Source organism: Natrix helvetica (assembly GCF_964273705.1).
Source record: "Natrix helvetica genome assembly, chromosome: 3".
Classification (NCBI taxonomy): Eukaryota; Metazoa; Chordata; class Lepidosauria; order Squamata; family Natricidae; genus Natrix; species Natrix helvetica.
This window is the reverse complement of record NC_138549.1, coordinates 154,674,075-154,694,680: the sequence shown is the minus strand read 5'-3', so window position 1 is coordinate 154,694,680 and position 20,606 is coordinate 154,674,075. Positions and strand designations below refer to the sequence as shown.

The window sequence follows — 20,606 nt, the reverse complement described above, 5'->3', positions numbered from 1 at the left end:
ATATATACAATTAAAAATTCTAATATAAAATGATAAATAACAACTAAAATCTATAATAAGATCCACGACTTCACAACTAACAACAACAAACCAAGGAGAGAAGCAACCTAGAACAGTGATGGCAAACCTATGGCACGCGTGCCACAGGTGACACGTAGAGCTATTTGTCAGGGCAAGCGAGGCGCCCTTTTTTAAAGCCATTTTTCGCCCTCCTCCAGAGCCTTTATAGGAGCCTGAGGAGGGCGAAAAGAGCTTCCTCTGCCCCCCCCCCCGGAGGCCCTCTGGAGGCTTCATGAGCTTCCCTGAAGCCTCCGGAGCGCAAAAAACCTGCCCTACAGGCAAACCAGAAGTTTAGGAACGGACTTCCGGTTTGCTTGGAGGGTCATTTTGACTGCTCCGGAGGCTTCAGGAAGCATTCTGAAGGTCCCTCAAGCCTTCGGAGCGCTCAAAACGACCCTCCGAGCAAACCGGAAGTGACTTCCAGTTTGCTCAGAGGTTCATTTTGACTGCTCCGGAGGCTTCAGGGAAATGTCCTGAAGGTCCCTGAAGCCTCCGGAGGGCTTCCAGGGTGGGGCGGGAGAGGCTGTTTTCGCCCTCCCCAGGCTCCTATAAAGCCTCTGGAGCCTGGGGAGGGCAAAAAAAGCATGCAAAAAATGGGGGGTCGCACCTGTAGTGCGTGCATGCACACTGGGGGGGTCGCGCATTGCATTATGGGTGCGGCACACCCGTACATTACCCCCCTGCGCTCCTCCCACTTATGGCACGCGAGCCAAAAAAGGTTCACCATCGCTGACCTAGAACTAAGGAAAAACTTCCTAACAGTGAGAATAATTAACAAGTGGAACAGCTTGCCTTGAGAAGTTGTGAGTGCTCTCTATCACTGGATGTTTTCAAGAAGAGATTGGACAGTCATTTGTCCAGAAATGTATAGGACAGTGATGGCTAATTTTTTTGGCTCATGTGCCAAAAGCGCAGGGGGGGGGGTGTCATGCACGGGTGTGCCACACCCATAATCCAATGTGTGACCCCAGTGTGCATGGGCACATGCATACATGACCACACTCCCCCCCATTTTTTGCATGCTTTTTTCACCCTCCCCAGGCTTCAGAGGCTTTATAGTACCCTGGGGAGGGCAAAAACAGCCTCCCCTGCCCCCCGGAGGCCCTCCAGAGGCTTCAGGAGCTTCCCTGAAGCCTCTGGAGCGCAAAAAAACTGACCCTATGGGCAAACCGGAAGTTCAGGAACGGACTTCCAGTTTGCTCGTAGGGCCTGTTTTAGCCCTCCGGAGTCTTCAAGAGACTTCCGGAGGCTTCCCTGAAGGCTCCGGAGGATGAAAAACAGCCCTACGGACAAACCAGAAGTGACTTCTGGTTTGCTCATAGGGCTGGTTTTAGCCCTCCAGAGCATTCAGGGATGCTGAATTAGGGCCAGGTTTTTGTGCTCTGGAGGCTTCAGGGGTCTTCCAGAGTCTTCCCTGAAAGTTGTTGTTTTCTCCTTCCCCAGGCTCCTATAAAGCCTCTGAAGCATGGGGAGGGCGAAAAATCGCCTCAAAAAAGGCTGAAGTCAGCTGGCCAGCCCATGCATGCACGTTGGCCAGTTGACAGGGCAACATCTCGTGTGCCCTGGCAAATGGCTCCACGTACCACCTGTTCACATCCTGGGTATAGGACCTCCTGCCTGAGGAGGGGGTTGGATTACCTTCCAACGCTGTTATTCTGTTTCCCTTTAATACTCTAGTTCTTAACATAGCTGGATCTGGTTATTACTTAGTGGGAGATCAGCAAGAAACATCAGACTTTAAGCTATCAACGAAGAGCATCCAGGGAGAAGTTAGTGATGAACCACTTCCAAATCCTTGCCAAGAAAATTGCATGGGATTCCGATATGACCGGAGGACGTTGATTTATGTCAACTGTACTTTGGGGTTTCTGGTGATTGATTTGATAAGATCAAAAAGAAAACTTATAAGTTGGCACACAGTTTTTAAAATAAATATGCTGAACAAGCACAAGCACCTCTTTTTCCTTCTCCCCAACTACTCATCCTTTTATTATTGTAGACCAGCCTTTCCCTTATTCTGAGCCAACTGGGAAAATCCTCCGCAGACCTCAGTAAAAACGATCTAGCCAAGTCAGTATCAAAGGTTTAGGAAATATTGGAGACCCCGGGGGGGGGGGATGAAACCAAATGTAGCCAAATAAGTCCAATTCCTACAGCTAACTCCAAAATTAGTGAATTAAATTAAAAATAGAGAAACGCTTGCATAGAGAACATACGATATTGCTATTATCTCACTAGTTATAATAGTATACATCTTACTTTCTTTTTGAAAATCTATCATGAGGAACTTCATTTACCCAGTCAAGACGGTACTTAAAGGCCCATTCTTCCAAATTACAAAGTTGACTGGGAAAAATGGAGGAAAGAGCCGAAGACTAATTTTAGCTATTAACCATCCGCTACCAACCAGCCTCTTTCCCTTTGCAGTTTTGGCTTGTCTTCTAAGTACCGTGAAATAATTTTGTGGCCTCAATAGCTTATCTTTCCTCTAATGCACATTAGCTCATCCCCATGAGGCAGTGAGTAAAGTCAGCATATCTCAAATTGCTTAGTTTCAAAGAAATGTTATTCCTATATATGTCTGAAGACTTGAACAGTGGATGGGGAGGGAGGGTGGGAGTTTGAAGTCTTTAAAAGAATCAAAGGGTTTAAGATTTAAGAAAGAGATGAAAAGGGTAGAAAGGAATCTGGCACACACCGATTCTTAGGAAACAAATTTCAATTTATAGGAGTTTGATTTTGGATATAATACAAAGCCTCTGCTTTTTGGGGGTCACGTGTTACATTTTTAAATAGAAACAAATTGCTTTATAGTGGTCATTAACCAGCACAACATTTTTAAATAGAGTTCTCTTCCGCAGTTTTTTTTTTTAAAGAGATTTACCAATTACAAATACAATCTAGGAGTAGTTTTTCAATCTGAAAATGATAACATTTTTTTCTTTAAAAAAATTAAATGATGCGGCTGATATGGCTTCATGCTTTCAATCCGTTCCTCAACTACTTTGAACATTTATTTTTGCTTCTTGTCCTCCAACTGTTTCAGCCTGGGATTTATACTTGATTAATTCTGCCATACTGTAGACTGTTCCTTAATTATGAGCAAAAAAAGAGTATTGCTTTGGGGGGGGCAGTCTGGAGAGAGAGAGAGAGAGAGAGAGAGAGAGAGAGAGGGAGGGAGGGAGGGAGGGAGGGAGGGAGGGAAAGAGAAAGAGAGAGAGAGAGATGACTAATTGCCTGACCATTTTCATGCATATGATGGGAAACCTCTCCAGTTTAAATTCTTCATGCCAACATGACCCAGTCCAGAAAGGAGCGGTTAGTATAAAGAGTGTTTGTGCACATAACCTTATGGGGACTAGTTTTGATATCTACTGAACATCATGGTAGAGTTAATTGTCCCTAGGCTTATCTCATACACAAATACATACAGTATGTGAGAGTCAATGAGTCAAAGCATCTATCTGCCAATGTGCATTTGACCAACATGGTAGATTATAGTCAATTCTTTCTTTTTCTTCTTCTTCTTTTTCTTCTTCTTCTTCTTCTTCTTCTTCTTCTTCTTCTTCTTCTTCTTCTTCTTCTTCTTCTTCTTCTTCCTCCTCCTCCTCCTCCTCCTCCTCCTCCTCCTCCTCCTCCTCCTCCTCAAGCTCAATCCCTCCAAGACTGAGTGGCTGTGGTTTCCGTCATCCCGATTTGTGCATCTTGTTCCATCTTTGAGGATAGGGGGAGAAATTTTAGCCCCCTCAGAGAAGCCTCGCAATCTGGGAGTCCTCCTGGATACGCGGCTTAGTTTAGAAGAACATCTGACGGCCATGACCAGGGGGGCCTTTTACCAGGTTCGCCTGGTACGTCAGTTGCGCCCCTTCCTGGATCGAGATGCTCTGTGCACAGTCACTCATGCCCTCGTCCTTTCTTGCCTGGACTACTGCAATGCTCTCTACATGGGGCTGCCCTTGAAGAGCACCCGGAGGCATCAGCTGGTCCAGAATGCGGCCGCACGGGTTATCATGGAGGTACCTAGGTGCTCCCATGTTACACCCCTTTTAGGCACCCAGCACTGGTTACCGGTTGTCTTCCGGGTGCGATTCAAGGTACTAATTATGACCTTTAAAGCGCTCCATGGCTTAGGCCCAGGGTACCTGCGAGACCATCTACTGCCAGCAATAGCCTCCCACCGTCCAGTACGATCCCACAGAGTTGGCCTCCTCAGGGTGCCGTCGGCCAGACAGTGTCGGCTGGTGACTCCCAGGGGGAGAGCCTTCTCTGTGGGAGTGCCTTCCCTCTGGAATGAGCTGCCCCCGGAGCTTCGCATAATCCCTGACCTCCGGTCCTTCCGACGCGCCCTAAAAAGTTGGCTTTTCCAGCAAGCCGGCCTGGCCTGTTAATTTTATTTAATTTTTAAAATGTGAGTGTTATATAAATTGGATTTGTTTTTTGGACTGTTTCTAATTTCCTTTTAACTTTTGTACTATGTGTTTTTTAATGCTGTACGCCGCCCTGAGTCCTTGGGAGAAGGGCAGCATATAAATCTAATAAATCCAATCCAATCCAATCCTCCATAACCCTCATCAGCCATTGGCAATTGTGTTGGTGATCCTATTTTTATCAACAGCCGCACCAAAAACTGCTGTTGTGTACCTTCAATGAATGGTTGCAACCTGCAGTGGATTGTTTGGGATATCCCATCCCTGCCATAACACAATCTATATCTATTGCCCGTTTAAAGAAACAGTATAGAACAATGAGTAATTGTTACTGTACAGTGTAGAACAATAAGTATTTTATACTTAAAAAGGAAAGGATACAAAGGAATGAAAGGAAATATTTGCTCCTCAAAGTTCTCAGAAATTATGTTCTGTAACCAGCAAAAAATCCTACTTTGTGTATAACCAATACGGGGCCAATTTCTAGCATTCCTATAGATCACCCTTCTAATCTTGCATTCTTCTGATGTATCATACTACCACTGAAGATAACTAAGGGAGTTGTGAAACAAAGCAAAATAGTCTTGTTCCAAACTGGCAAAGGAATAACGGCAAGTCTGCATACTCCCTGCCTATTTATGCAATTTATATGCAAAACATATACCAGAAAAGCTGGATTTGAAGAAGATGAGCACGGATTTAAAACTGGAGGAAGAAACATCAATAATCTGTGCTATGCTGATAACACCAGTCTGATTGCTGAGAATGTAGATAATCTTCAAGGCTAGTAATGAAAATCAAAGAGTATAGTGGGGGCTGGGGGAGAACTAAGATTAAATGTAAAGAAGGCTAAATAAATGACAATAGATACATCAACTGACATCAGTTGAGGTGGTGGATAGCTTTGCTTTTTAGGATTGATCATCATCAGCAAAGTCAAGAAATATCTCTCAGACTAGCTACTGGTAAGATTTCAATGAAAGCCTTGGAATGATGGATCTGAACCAAGAAAAAAATAGAATTATTCAGCAATAGTTTTTTTCTGTGACATTCTATGAATGCAAGACCTACTGACTTTGAAGAAACAGGACAGAGTTGAACTTTGTTGCTGAAGAAGACATTGATCCTCGATAGCCAGGAAAACAAACTAATGAATCATTGTACAAATGAAGCCAGAATTCTTCTGGAAAGTACTATTGATGAAGCTCCGTCTGTAATATTTTGGATATATCACCTAAAGATCCTCTAAAAAATCCATAATTCTTGGAAAAGTTAAAAGAAAAAAGAAACTAGCAGCAATGTGGATGGATTCAATTACAACAGCATTCAATGTATCATTAAGAGACCTAAAAGGCCCTCCTGAGGACAAATCATTTTGGGGAGAATCTATCCATATGATCACTAAGAATTGACACTGACTTAAAGGCACTTAATCAATGGGTGGGATTCAGTGGTGGGTCCTAACAGTTCAGACTGGTTCAGCCAAACCAGTAGTGGTTTGGCGGCCTGGGTCATAGAACCGGCAGTGGCCCAGGCCTGCCACGCTCCCGAACTGGTTATCCGGGTGGCACCATAGGCACCGCCATCTTGTTTTTCAGTTCTGCGCATGCTCAGAACATTTTTAATTGCACTGTGCATGCACATGCAGTGCACACACAAGCACAAGCGCAGTAGTGCCTGCCAGAACCCACCCCTGGTGGAGTTGTAGACCAATCTTCTGGAAAGCACCAAATTGAGGAATGCTGCTGAAAACTATATATCCTTTCTCCAATGTGATGGTTCAATTAAGGCTTTGCAAGTGTGAATAGTAGCCCTCAATATAGTTACAACCCCAATATAGCATGTTAAAGATACCCAGGTATCCATTAAGGCAAGAAGGAGAATGCTAGAAATTTAACAAGAAAGTACTTATTTTGAGAATGCAAAGGTATTTGATTAATTAAATTAATCCCTTATTTACAATACAATACAATACAATACAATACAATACAATACAATACAATACAATACAATACAATACAATAGTAGAGTTGGAAGGGACCTTGGAGGTCTTCTAGTCCAACCCCCTGCCTAGGCAGGAAACCCTATACCGTTTCAGGCAAATGGCTATCCAACATCTTCTTAAAGACTTCCAGTGTTGGGGCATTCACAACTTCTGGAGGCAAGCTGTTCCACTGATTAATTGTTCTAACTGTCAGGAAATTTCTCCTCAGTTCTAAGTTGCTTCTCTCCTTGATTACTTTCCACCCATTGCTTCTTGTTCTACCCTCAGGTGCCTTGGAGAATAGTTTGACTCCCTCTTCTTTGTGGCAACCCCTGAGGTATTGGAACACTGCTATCATGTCTCCCCTAGTCCTTCTTTCTCTTAAGCTAGACATACCTAGTTCCTGCAACCGTTCTTCATGTTTTAGTCTCCAGTCCCCTAATCATCTTTGTTGCTCTTCTCTGCACTCTTCTAGAGTCTCCACATCTTTTTTACATCGTGGCGACCAGAACTGAATGCAGTATTCCAAGTGTGGCCTTACCAAGGCATTATAAAGTGATATTAACACTTCACGTGATCTTGATTCTATCCCTCTGTTGATGCAGCCTAGAACTGTGTTGGCTTTTTTGGCAGCTGCTGCACACTGCTGGCTCATATTTAAATGGTTGTCCACTAGGACTCCAAGATCCCTTTCACAGTTACTACTACTGAGCAAGGTATCACCTATACTGTACCTGTGCATTCCATTTTTTGTTGCCTAAATGTAGAACCTTACTCTTTTCACCATTGAATTTCATTTTATTAGATAGTGCCCAATGTTCAAGTTTGTCAAGATCCTTCTGTATCTTAAGCCTATCTTCTGGAGTGTTGGCTATTCCTGCCAGCTTGGTGTCATCTGCAAATTTGATGAGTTCCCCATTTATTCCCTCATCCAAATCATTGATGAAGATGTTGAAGAGTACTGGGCCTAAATCAGAGCCTTGGGGTACTCCACTGCATACTTCCCTCCATGTAGATGCAGTTCCATTGAGGACTACACGTTGAGTGCGGTTGGTCATCCAGTTACGAATCCATCTGGTGGTGATGCTGGCTAACCCACATTCTTCTACTTTATCTAGTAGTAGGTTATGGTCTACCTTATCAAAAGCCTTACTGAAGTCCAAGTAAACTATATCAACGGCATTCCTCTGGTCCACTAATTTTGTCACATTATCAAAGAATGCAATAAGATTAGTCTGGCATAATCTGTTTTTGACAAATCCATGTTGACTTTTGGCTATTACTTTGTTTGCTTCTAGGTGTTCGCAAATTCGTTGCTTGATTATTTTTTCCAGAATCTTTCCTGGTATTGAGGTCAGGCTGATAGGTCTGTAGTTTCCTGGATCTATTTTTTTCCCTTTTTTGAAGATGGGAACCACATCAGCTCTTTTCCAGTCCTCTGGTAGTTCCCCGGTGTTCCAGGATCTCTGAAAGATATAATTCAGTGGTTCTGAGATCTCATCTGCTAGTTCCTTCAGAACCCTGGGGTGTAATCCATCCGGTCCTGGTGATTTGAACTCATCTAGGGTAGACAGGTGCTCACTTACCATTTTCTTCCCTATTTCAATTTGTGTTCCTAACCTGATTGTCGTGGTGCTGCTTTTGATAGGTTGGACTGTTTTATCCCTTTGTGTAAAGACAGATGTAAAACATGAGTTAAATAGTTCTGCTTTCTCCCTGTTGCTTGTCACCTTCTTGCCACTTTCTCCTAGCAATGGACCAATTGTTTCCTTAACTTTTTTCTTGTTTTTAACATGTTGGAAGAAGCTTTTTTCGTTAATTTTTACTTTTGTGGCAAGCCTTTCTTCATTGTGAGCCTTAGCTTTCCTCACTTCATCTTTACAGGCTCGGGTTATTTGCTGATATTCTGCCTTAGTTATGTCCCCCTCCTTCCACTTTTTATACTTACCTTTTTGGTGGTTTATGATTCAGCATTTTGTGTTAAACAAGGGGTTAATTTGTTTATAAAATTACACAATTAAGTCCTAGGGACATGAACTGAAGAAACTTCTTGGATGAGAAGTGAAACATTCTCAAGGGGAAAAAAATCCAAGCTAGTCCAGTTGCCTTTTGAAAAGCATATTTGGGACAACTAGATGACTGAGAATCACCATAGACAAAATGGTTGTAGCTTAACTGTAATTAGTCCATAACACAAATCTTGCACTATTCAAAGACTAACAGATGCATCATAGCAAATAGCTGTGGATATTGTAATGTGGGCGTTAGGATGTCTAAGAATCTTTGGTGTTTCTGATATACAACCTATGGTTCCACCTGCTTATCAGTGGTGGGATTCTCAAATCTTTTACTACCGGTCCTGTGGGTGTGGCTTGGTGATCATGGCATGGCTTGGTGGGTGTGGCTTGGTGGGCATGGCATGGGTTGGTGGGTGTGGCTTGGTGGGCATGGCAGGGGAAGGATACTGCAAAATCTCCATTCCCTCCCCACCCCACTAATCTGCTTTCCAGCTCCGTTCTCCTGGGCAGGGCAACAAAAGAAGACCCAGTCGATCATCTGGGACTTGGGAGACAACGAATAGATGTGGGCGAGGCCATCCAGAGGTAGTATTTTCCGGTTCTCTGAACTACTACCTTCTGCTATTGGTTCTCTAGAACTGGTCAGAACCGGCTGAATACCACCTATGCTGCTTATTCCAAATTGATTCCAAACAACTTCTTTATTTCTGGCTAGCAAGTCTAAAACAGGACAGAATGAATAATGCTAACATTGTATTGTATTAGGCATTGATATAATACATGTTTGGCTTTATAAAGCAGGCACTAGGTGTCTACAAAATCACTCACCTTGAAGTAAACAGAAGTTGCTTTTATATACAAAGACAATACAGTCCTCAAATCCAAATCTTTTGATCAAACCTGACATTACAAATAATGTGTCAAAAGAGCTTCTGAAAATACTGGCCAATGCAGCTTGACATGTCCACACAAATATGCAATTTTGTGTTTAAAGGCCATTCGTCAGAGTAGTTGCTACAGCTTTTTGCAAGAAAGCAGAGGGACAACTCTGCATGCAAATAGTGTTTTTAAAAATAATCTCCAGCAGTTCTTTGGGGGAAAAAGGTCATTCAGGCACTATATAAATCTCAGAACCAAAAACCGGAATCTTTTCCCTTGGTGGTTGGTATATTACTTGTTCCCTGAGATCAAATTATCTGGGAAACAAAAACTGAGAATAATCATAGTTACTCTAAATAATGATACTGGCATGATACTGGCTGTGATTGTAAAGGCTGAAATAGCGGCTAATAAGACATCCCCTTCAGGGATGGGGGTCAAAAATGTAAAAACAACACTCACCAACTTGCAATCAAAGCCTGGCCCCTCCCCCCCATGCATTGTGATATTCCAATCCCATGGCTGTGGCTCTGATCACAAGGTTGATTCCCTCTCACTAGACACATTTCCCCAATCTCTCATGTATTCCAAACAGTGACGTGCAGTCAGGTGAGGCAGGGGAGGCACAGCCTCACCACTGTCATGAAAAGAAAAAAATGTAAAAGGAAAAAGGCGAGAGCTGAGGTCAGGCTGAGTTAGTTGCTGCCTCCCCGTGGATGACTCTGCTTAGCTGTTTAAAAAAGCCTCTAAAAAAGTGCCCTCTACTATGAGGCAGGAGAACTGCATGCCTCATCTAGTCTGACTTTAGGCGTTTTATGATCACTTGAGCAGAGTTAAGCAAGGGTGTGTGTGTGTGTGTTTGTTTGAGAGAGAGTGAGTGAGAGAGAGGGAAGGGGGTAGGAGAGATAGTCCAATCCAACTTCTGTGTGTGTGTGTGTGTGTTTGAGAGAGGGGGGGGAGGGAGGGAAAGAGGGAGGAAGGATGGGAAGGGAGAAGAAAAAGAAAAAGAAAGAAGGAGCAAAGGAGAAAAACAAATGCTGTCGCTTTAAATCGGAACTGAGCATGCCTGGCTGTGAAATTCTGGGAGTTGAAGTCCACAAGTCTAAAAAAATTTGAAACCCACCACTGTGTCAGTGCCTCACCAGCCATAAACCTCACCGCACGTCACTGATTCCAAATTATAAACATGCTTTCCAAATCCAGAACTACATGAACAAGTAATGTTATCCATTCAGTCGTGTCCTACTCTTGGTGATTCTATGGGCCAGGTCTCTCCACGTCGTCCAATCTTGCATTACTTCTTTTGAGTTTTTCTATGCGCTGGCTGATGTCAGCTTTGATAGTGATGTACAAATTATCAAATGCAAATACTTCACACACACTGTTCCCTTTTTATAATCATTCCATGTAGCCTTCTTGGGCAGCAGAAATATTGAGGGGTGAGACTTTAGCTTACTTGATTGTTTTGCATGAAGATCTAGGTAACATCTTCAGTAACATCTTCAGTTTGAGGGTGAGTAGGATTGGTTGCATGTTTACAGATAGTAGTTTCCCATTCCAGTTTTATAGACAGCAAACAACCAATCTCAGAGAGTACAAGATCCATAAGAATGATACTAACCTTTACCTCCGGTTGACAGATTGGATTGGATTGGACTGGACTGAACTGGATTGAAACGTGTTACTGTTTCGCTGAACTCAATAGGATTCTCTTCTCAGTAAACATGCATAGAATTTAGGAAGTTGTTTTTGTAGGAATAAAGCAATTCAGCTTTAAGAATTAACTCAAAAGACAAAAAACAGAGAAAGGGTCTAATGTTAAGTTTTAATTCACTCTTGATTTTCTTTTGATGGTTCTGGATCCAAAACAAGAAGAAACAAAACTAATTTTACGATGCCTTGTTTAAAACATATAATGGGGAGCTACTATAGGAAGCTGCCACGCACTGACCTACTATCATTTAATCATTTAATTGAGTATAATCAGGACATACCACCAGGGGCATGGACAGGAGATTTACCAACCATATTGAAAGGGACATTTTATGTAAAACCTGGTTTTGTCCACATGTCCCTGGATAATACATATCCATGATATAACAATAGATGTTATTTTATGAATCAGCAATGGGAAGGGGAAGGACTAGGAAAAAATCAATGTTGAATGACTCATATGTGAATTTTCATCACAATTATTACAAAGTGCAAAAGAGGTTCATAGTACACCTTAAATAAATATGGGGTGTGCTTTGTTTTGGGACCTCAGTAATTCACCTGCATATCATATGTGTAAGACCTGAATCTGCTTTTAACAGTTTCCCCATTTTTAGCTTTAGCGATATATCTTGTTGCATTGTTCTTTTTACAACTTCTAGGACTCCTTTTTCTTTGGTATCTGTAGAAGAAAGCAATGGCCTTCTCTTATAACATTCACTCCATAAAAACAACCTCCACGGCGTGCATAACTAAAAATGGCTTTGTTTCCTCTACAGGGATATAGCTTCGAGATAAAACATAAGCTGTATTTACAAATAGATCCAGGTTTTCTCTCTGATATTTCCAGACAGAATTAGTATAGAAATAAATAGCTTATGGCAGGGGTATCACTAGGAAATGGTGTTGTGGCTTGCGAGTGGAACTGGCAGCAGATTCAGACAGTGAGGAGGTTGGGGAGGAACATGGGCCAGCCCTGGAATCTGGGGAAGGCTCTGATGAGGGCTCTGTGTTGGAGGCAGAGAGGGGGCCAGAGCCGTACGCCAGTTATCAGCTGCCTTCAGAGTCAGACATCAGTGAGGCAGACAAACAGCTGGAGCCTGTTCCCAGTGTGCGCATGCGCAGACTTGTCCGGCGAAGGGAACAACTAAAGAACAGAAGTTGATTTGGGAGTAAAGCCACAGACGGATGATCAGTGGCCCCTCCCAGAGGAAATAAAAGAGGAGTGAAAGGGGAATGGAGTTTGCAGAAGACAATTAGTTCGCTTAATTGGTTATGACTCTCCGCGACTCCTTGCCACGTTCTGCAGATATCGGCCTGTCAGCTCTCCAAGCCAGATAAGGTCTGTGACTGTAAATCCTCCCTTGAAAGACTTTGCTGGATGTGAATGAGCAGAATTCACAGTAAAGTAATAAAAGAGGGTTTTTTTATCAAAACAAGTTTCTTCATGCTCTTGGGAAGCCTTGGTCAGGTTTCCAAAATCAATGAAGTAGCTGTGATGGTCTCATCCAAGTGACACACACAGAAAATGGGCAAAATTTTGTTTGCATCATCACTGCTGACAGAAGATAGATTCCCATATTATTTCTATTAGAAGACCTTGTATAAATAGTCTTCAACTTAGAACCAGACATTGACCACTGCCCTGAAAAAAAGGGATTTATGACCCAGATTCAATGTTCCGATGGGCCCCTCCATGGTCATGTGACCAAACTTCAGGTGCTTGGCAATGCCTGCATTTACAGCTATGCAAAGTCCCACAGTCACATTACTGTGTTTTATGGCGGCTGTGCGAAAAAACGGTACTTCCAATTTTTGGCAAAATTGCACCCATTGGATCACTTAACCATTGCATCCACTTTACAACAGACACATTTGCTTTATGACATCATGTTCATTTAACGACCACCAAGAAAAACATTGTAAAACTATTTTACAACTGTTGTAAGTGTAGTGGACTATCAGTGCTTCCATCCCAAGACATGTCAGTCAGCACTGTTGAAAATTTGACTTCCTCAGATTCTCACTGAGCTAAAAAGTAAACATCTATGTATTTCCATTTATATTTTAGACCAGGGGTGGCAAACTCTTTTTCATTGAGGGCCGCATCAGAGTTGTCTTTGACCTTGAGATGGCATGGGGGCATGGCCAGGATGGATGTGACCTGCTTGACGTCACTCGTGTTGGAAGTGCCTCTGGAGCAGGGGTGAAATTCAGCAGGTTCTGACAGGTTCTGCAGAACCAGTAGCAGAAATATTGAGTAATTTGGAGAACCGGCAAATACCACCTCTGACTGGCCCTGCCTCCATTTATTCTGTGCCTCATGAGTCCCAGCTGATCAGGAGGACATGGGGATTTTTGCATTAACCCTCACCTGGAGTGGGGTGGGAATGGAGATTTTGCAGTATCCTTCCCTGCCACGTCCACCAAGCCCACAGAACCAGTAGTAAAAAAATTTGAATTTCACCACTGCTCTGGAGGTCCGAGTGCTCTGCCAGCAAAAACAGGCTCCCGAGCTCCGTTTTGGCTGCAATGGCTTCCTGCAACCCTCTGCCAGCAAAAATGGAGCTTGGGAGTGCTTCTTGTGGCCCTTGCAAGCTCTGTTTTCTGTTGCGATGGCCTCCTGCAACCCTCTGCCAGTGAAAACAAAGTTCAGGAGGGCCATACACAGCCCTCCCAAGCTCCATTTTGGGTGGCAGAGGCACTGCGGGCCAGTCCTTCGCTGTTTCCAGGGAGACTCCACGGGCCAGATCTAAGTACCCTGCGAGCCGGATCTGGCCCTCTGGCCTTGAGTTTGACAACCCTGTTTTAAACTGTTAGCTTTGATTATGCTCTCTACATGGGGCTCCCCTTGAGATGCACCCGAAGACTACAGCTAGTTCAGAATGCGGCCGCGCGGGCTATCATGGGGAGTACTAGGTACTCCCACATAACACCTCTCCTGCGCGAGCTGCACTGGCTGCCTGTGGTTTTTCGGGTGCGTTTCAAGGTGTTGATTACCATCTTCAAAGCGCTCCATGGCACAGGACCTAGTTACCTGCGGGATCGCATCCTACCGCATACATCCCTGCGACCAATTCGCTCTCACAGGGAGTGACTCCTCCGGGTGCCGTCCACCAAGCAATGCCAACGGGCGGCGCCTAGGAGTAGAGCCTTCTCTGTGATGGGCCCAACCCTCTGGAATGACCTCCCCCCCGATATTAGAACTACTACAGACCTCCGCTCCTTCCGACAAAAACTTAAGACTCACCTGTTCCAACTAGCTGGCCTGGCCCATTTATAGTCCCATTCATACCTCCTGGCAAATATTTTTACCCTGGGATAGTTTTTAGGGGTGTTTCTAATGTATTGCTAAATTTTTAAAATTTTAATCTAACTTTAACTATTGTACAGTAAACTATTGCTACCTCCTCCAGCCCTATATTTATTTTATATTTATATTATGTATATTCACTGTTTTTAATATGACTGTACACCGCCCCGAGTCCCTTCTGGGAGAGGGGCGGTCTAGAAATTAAATAAAAGTTAAAGTTATGCTGCCCTGTCTGTTTTCTTGTTTCCATTTCAGGCAAAGAATCCTCTAAACGAATAAACAGATTGCCTTATTGGGAAAAGCTCTGATCCGTCTCCTTCCCTTTCTTTCTTTAGGCAATAAATTTTCTCCGCCATATGCTGGGGTCTTGCTAGCCTGTGTTTGGATCTATGCATTCATCTTCGCAGCGGCTCCTCTGGCTGACTGGGGCAGTTATGGGCCAGAACCCTATGGGACTGCTTGCTGCATCAAATGGAAAGCCTCAACCAGAGAAGCCAAATTCTACATCATGGCCCTCTTTGTCTTCTGTTACATCATTCCATGCATCCTGATAATCATCTCCTACTCACTCATCCTTTGGACGGTGAAAGTATCCAGAAGAGCAGTGAAACAGCACATGTCACCCCAGAGCAAACCTAACAGTGTCCACAGTCTAATTGTCAAGGTAAGGATTGAAGCACAATTTATTTATTTATTTATTTATTTATTTATTTATTTATTTATTTATTTATTTCTTAGATTTTTAGACCGCCCCTCTCCCAAAAAGGGACTCGGATAGGTTTCTGATACCCATATGGAAGCAGTTTCTTTAGAAAACCTCTTAATGTTAGGTTTTGTATTCTGGGATGTTTTCCTGCAAGAAGGGAAATAATCCCAAATGGTACTTCAATTTACTGACAAAAACCACCAACTGAAGGATGTTATATAAGCAGAATGAATTGTGTTAAAATGGAAAACCAATCTCTCCATTCCAACTCGGGCTCTGGGCTTCCAAAGTTATAGCATTTTTTTTCAGAGTATAAGATGTGCCTTTTCCCCCATTAAAGATGGTAAAAATTTGGATGCATCTTATACACTGAATGTAGCCCCACCCACCCACTGGCCCCCACCCTTTGGCCTCTGCCTCCCAGCAATTTACCTGCTTGCAGCAATCAGGGAAAATGAGGCTTGAAGAGCGGGCAATATGTTATGGCAATCTCTGCAGCCTGAAACAGCTGATGATCAGGAGGTCCATGCTGAAATTGAAGGTGCAACTTGCTGTTTGCTCCACAAGGCAAATTGCTGGGAGGCAGAGGCAGATTTTTTTTTCTTTTGCTACTCAGGCTGTTTGCTGTTTGCTGCAAAGAGGTAAGTCAATAACTATAAATGCCTATAGAATGTTCAAATTATTAGACTTGTTTTTTAAAGACTGCTTTATTATTGTTCTAGACAACTTAACAAAATGAAGAAGGTTTTTAAAATAAATGCTTGATCTGAAGAAGCCTAGTGCTATTGTATCTTCTTTTAAATAGCAGAGAATAACTATTCTTCCAGAAAGCCACATCAATTTTAACAGCATATGTACAAGTATAGTCTGAAATGTAACACCACAAACAGTGGATATTATCTGTACTGTTTACTGTTTGTTGCAAGGAGGCAAAATGCTGGGAGCCAGAGGCAGATTTTTTCCCCCTTGTTTCCCTCCCCAAAAGCTAGGTATATCTTATACTTCGGAGTGTCTTATACTCCAAAAAATACTGTAATCTGTATCTTCAAAAAATATGTATCTATAACAGATACAAAATACATACTGTAATTCACATCATTTGCAAAAATGATGTCCTGATGCATACAACATCATTTCCCTTTGCAACAGATATCTGGGCTTGCTTACCCCTTTTTCCAGCTTTGGGTTGTTATGAATTTGTTATGCAGTGTTCAAGATACGTGAGGGATGCAGTGGCTCAGTAGCTAAGACACTGAGCTTGTCGATCAGTAGGTTGGCAGTTCAGCGGTTCGAATCCCTAATGCTGCAAATCGGAGTGAGCTCCTATTACTTGTCCCAGCTTCTGCCAATCTAGCAGTTTGAAAGCATGTAAAATGCAAGTAGAAAAATAGAGACCACCTTTGGTGGGAAGGTAACAGCGTTCCGTGCATTTTCAGTGTTTAGTCATGCCAGTTACATGACCATGGAGACGTCTTCGGATAGCGCTGGCTCTTCGTCTTAGAAATGGAGATGAGCACCGCCCCCTAGAGCTGGAAACACCTATGTGTGGTGGAACCTTTACCTTTACCTATAAATCATGTTTTTCTCAAACATAATCTAAGCAATATTTGGCTGAGTTCCCATAGCATATTTAAATCCTAAACCATGTTTTTACCAACCACAGAGCTTAGAGTCACAAAACATTCTGACCAAAAGGAAACAAACTATTTTACTTACAACCATTCCTTTAGCAGACATTCGAAGTTACAACAGCCCTGAAAAAGTGACCATCGTAGCATTCCCACAATCACATAATGTACCGTATTTTTGCTGTATAAGACGCACCTTTCCACCCCCTAAAAGAGCTTGGAAATGGTGCGTGTTATACACTGAATACAGCCAGTTTTTGGCCTCCTGAAACCCCGCCCCCACAACCCATTTTGGCTAAAAACGGGTCAAAAATGGGCCGTTTTTCACAAAAATGGTGGCGTTTTGCCTTCCCCCAGCCCTGCTGAATCCTGCAGAGTGCTCCTGGGAGCTGGGGAGGACAAAAACTTTTTTTTCTTACTTACCTCTTCAAAATCTTGGTGCGTCTTATATACCGGTGCATCTTATAGTCCACAAAATATGGTATTTATGATGGTTCCACCCTTCTGAAGTCATTTGCAATCTTCCCAGCTGGCTTCTGACTAGCACAATCAATAGGAGAAGTCGGATTTGCTTAACAACTGCAGTGATTCACTTAACATCCGTGACAAAAATTAGTGGAACAGAAGTTGCCTCCAGAGGTTGTGAATGCCCCAACACTGGAAGTCTTTAAGACTTGGGAACTTTAAGACTTGTGGACTTCAACTCCCAGAATTCTGGGAGTTGAAGTCCACAAGTCTTAAAGTTCTCAAGTTTGGACACCCCTGCTTTAAGAAGATGCTGGATAACCATTTGTCTGAAACGGTATAGGTTTTCCTGCCTAGGCAGGGGGTTGGACTAGAAGATCTCCAAGGTCCCTTCCAACTCTGCTATTGTATTGGATTGTAAAAGTCTATTGAGACTCTCAGTCATCCAGGTCATGGTTTTCCCAAAGGTGCTTTTTCAAGAGGCGGTTGGACTTTCTGGTTTTTCCTTGAAGATGTTTCACTGCTTGTCAATCTGCTTAGAAAGCTATTCTAAGTCGTACAGCTGGGGTATCTACTTGACGTCCCTGCTGCTATCCTAAATGCACCCACCACCCTTTCTTGCCAATGGTTCATTCTTCCAGAATCCCTGGGAATCCTCATGTGAAGAATCTTCCATTTGGGGAACTTTTTTTTTTTTTTTAATTGCTTCCCCCCACGAAAATGCCCTTGGAAGACGGAGGTGGCAGGATGAATCAGGCACAGCAGCAGGCAAAGATAAAATGAGAGGGAGAGTTCTATTACATCGGGGTGATTTGCTCATTCATGTTGCACGGCTGCTTGTCATGATTTGACAACTTAATTTAACTGTGTACACACCTTACCCTCTTGATCGGCAAGCAGTATGTCAGCAGCATATCACAGCCTGCTTATCTAAAGAAACTCCAGGGCTTGTTTATCATCTGGTTGAGTGCACTAACCAATTCACCAGTTGAATTAATTAACTCATTAATTACAGGCTAATTAAATATACACGCCAGCAGCATATTATTCTGAGCTGTGGTAGATAGTTTCTCTCCAGAAGTGCGATAGATACTTATTTATCTTCCGGCAGCTAGATCTCTTGAGCACAGAATGATGCTATGATGATGCTATTCAGTTGCAGCACTTTGCTTAGCTCTGATGCAGTCCTGCTTCTGTAGGAGAAACAACTGGAAACCTTGGAAGAAAGCAATAGCAACCACTTCTCTAATGTTGCCCAGAAAATATGGATCTCTCCATGTAATCCCCAGAAGTCGGTTTTGATTCCAGGGAGATTTTACCTTTTCTTTTAAAGAAACAAAGCAAAATTTCATGCACAGGAAATGCACGAAGCTAATGTTTTCACATTCAGTACATTACCTGCAAAGATAATGCCCATATAGACACTACCATGCTGAACAAGGGAAGGAGGGAGGGTGGGAGGGAGGAAAATGGGAAGGGAGGAAGGAAAGGAGGAAGGAAAGAATGAAGGAAGGGGGAAGGAAGGGAAGGGAAGGAAGGAAGGGGAGAAGGAAGGAAGAGGAGAAGGAAGGAAGGAGGAAGGGATGGGGAAGGAAGAAAGAGGAGAAGGGAGGAAAGGGAAGGAAGGAAGGGGGAAGAAAGGAAGGAAGGGGAGAAGTGAGGGAGGGAGGAAATAAGGAAGGAGGACAGGAGGGAGGGAGGAAGGGGGAAGGAAGAGAGGAAGAGAAGAAGGGAGGAAGGAAGGAAGGGGGAAGGAAGGAAGGAAGAGTAGAAGGGAGGGAGGGAGAGAGGGAGGGAGGGAGGAAGGAAGGAAGGAAGGAAGGAAGGAAGGAAGGAAGGAAGGAAGGAAGGAAGGAAGGGTCTGAAGTTGATAACCTTCCATTTTTTGTCACAGAAAAGACTGTGTGGATACTAGAATTTTTTCCCATTGTCTGGAATTGATTAAAGCAGACTAATGTGGTTGGATGTACAACATACTTGATGGTGAAGTCACCTATTTGTTCTAGAGAAGCCCAGGAAACAGAGACATTTAGGAAGATTGTCTATTTTTAAGGAACATCTCAGTACTCTCAGTGCATAACCACACTCTACATTGTTTCAGGAAGTCCTGAGAATTAAATTCATTTAAAACTAATGCCTATTTGTAGTAACTCTGACCCTAAGATATTCAGTGGAGATTGTAAGACTTCTGCACTGGTATGCCACAAAGCTCAACATTCAGCTAGATTCTACTGTATAAGCTTAATCAAAATGAAGAATGGCTAAGTTACGGATGGTTGAGTTATAGACTTGAGTCACAAATCACAATAAGCCATTGCTTGCTTAACCATGATTTCCTGAATAAATTATAATTGGCTGGGTTTATGTATTGCATTAACCCAAACCAATAAAGCCACACCCTATCTTATTGCAATGTAGGAATCTCCTTACAGAACCTTAAAATGAAGCAAAACGTGGAGCATATTATGATTTTCCTCTTGGTTCTTCCCTCTGTTTTCCAGCTCAGTGTTTCTGTGTGCATTGGATTTCTGGCTGCTTGGACCCCCTATGCCATTGTTGCTATGTGGGCAGCATTTGGCGACGCCAGCAAAGTGCCAATCCTGGCCTTTGCCCTGTCTGCTGTCTTCGCCAAGTCCTCGGCCACCTACAACCCTCTGGTGTATCTGCTCTTCAAGCCCAACTTCCAGAAGTTCCTTTCTAAAGACCTCTCCTTCTTCCAGGCAGTGTGTGCAGTCTGCTGTTGTGGCCGGTCCAGGGTCATCACCCTCCGATCCTTCCACACGCCAGATGGCCGGGCTTCCATGAGATTCTCTACTGCTTTCACTGACCACCGTGGATCCTGCAGGAACTGTTCTGACACCTTTGAATGCTTCAGCAATTATCCCCGGTGCTATAGGCTCACCCAGAAATCTGACACAGCCTCCAAGACTAACCCTCTTGCAATTCTGAGAGATGGAAGAGCTTGCCGGCCAAGTTTCAAGAGAACTGTGCAAGTCATGGTGCTCATGACCAAGAAAAAGACTGGAATAGGGACTATGAATGTAGCTGGGGATGTTCTGCCTTCAAACATTGTGAGAGATCTCATGTAAGCATGGTAAGAGGAAAGGGTTCAAAACAGGGGTGAAATGCTCTGAAGGCTGCTACCGGTTTGCTTCGTGCGCATATGGCCGCCAACACAACTGATCATCAGAGCTACCAGTTCAAGAGAACTGGTCATTCCGGCGATCAGCTGTGTGACGATCAGCTGTGCCGCACAGCTGATTGTCGGAGCTACCGGTTCACCCGAACTGGTAGTAAAAAAATGCTACTGGACAATCAGCTGTGCAACAATCAGCTGTGCCGCACGGTTTCTAATCATGTGGCACAGCTGATTGTTGCACAGCTGATCGTTGGAACTATCACTTCGCCCGAAC

General features: G+C 43.4%; 1 protein-coding gene across 1 annotated transcript in view; it reads left to right on the top strand.

Annotated features, from left to right (window-relative positions):
- LOC309390383 (opsin-5-like) overlaps positions 1-20,282 on the top strand; it is a gene marked incomplete at both ends in the record, with an annotated part of 36,579 nt that extends 16,297 nt beyond the window's left edge. Inside the window, 2 exons of the mRNA XM_081949677.1 lie at positions 14,730-15,058; positions 19,695-20,282. Coding sequence (XP_081805803.1) covers positions 14,730-15,058; positions 19,695-20,282 — 917 coding nt within the window. The remainder of the gene's footprint in view (positions 1-14,729; positions 15,059-19,694) is intronic.
- Positions 20,283-20,606: the final 324 nt, after the last annotated feature.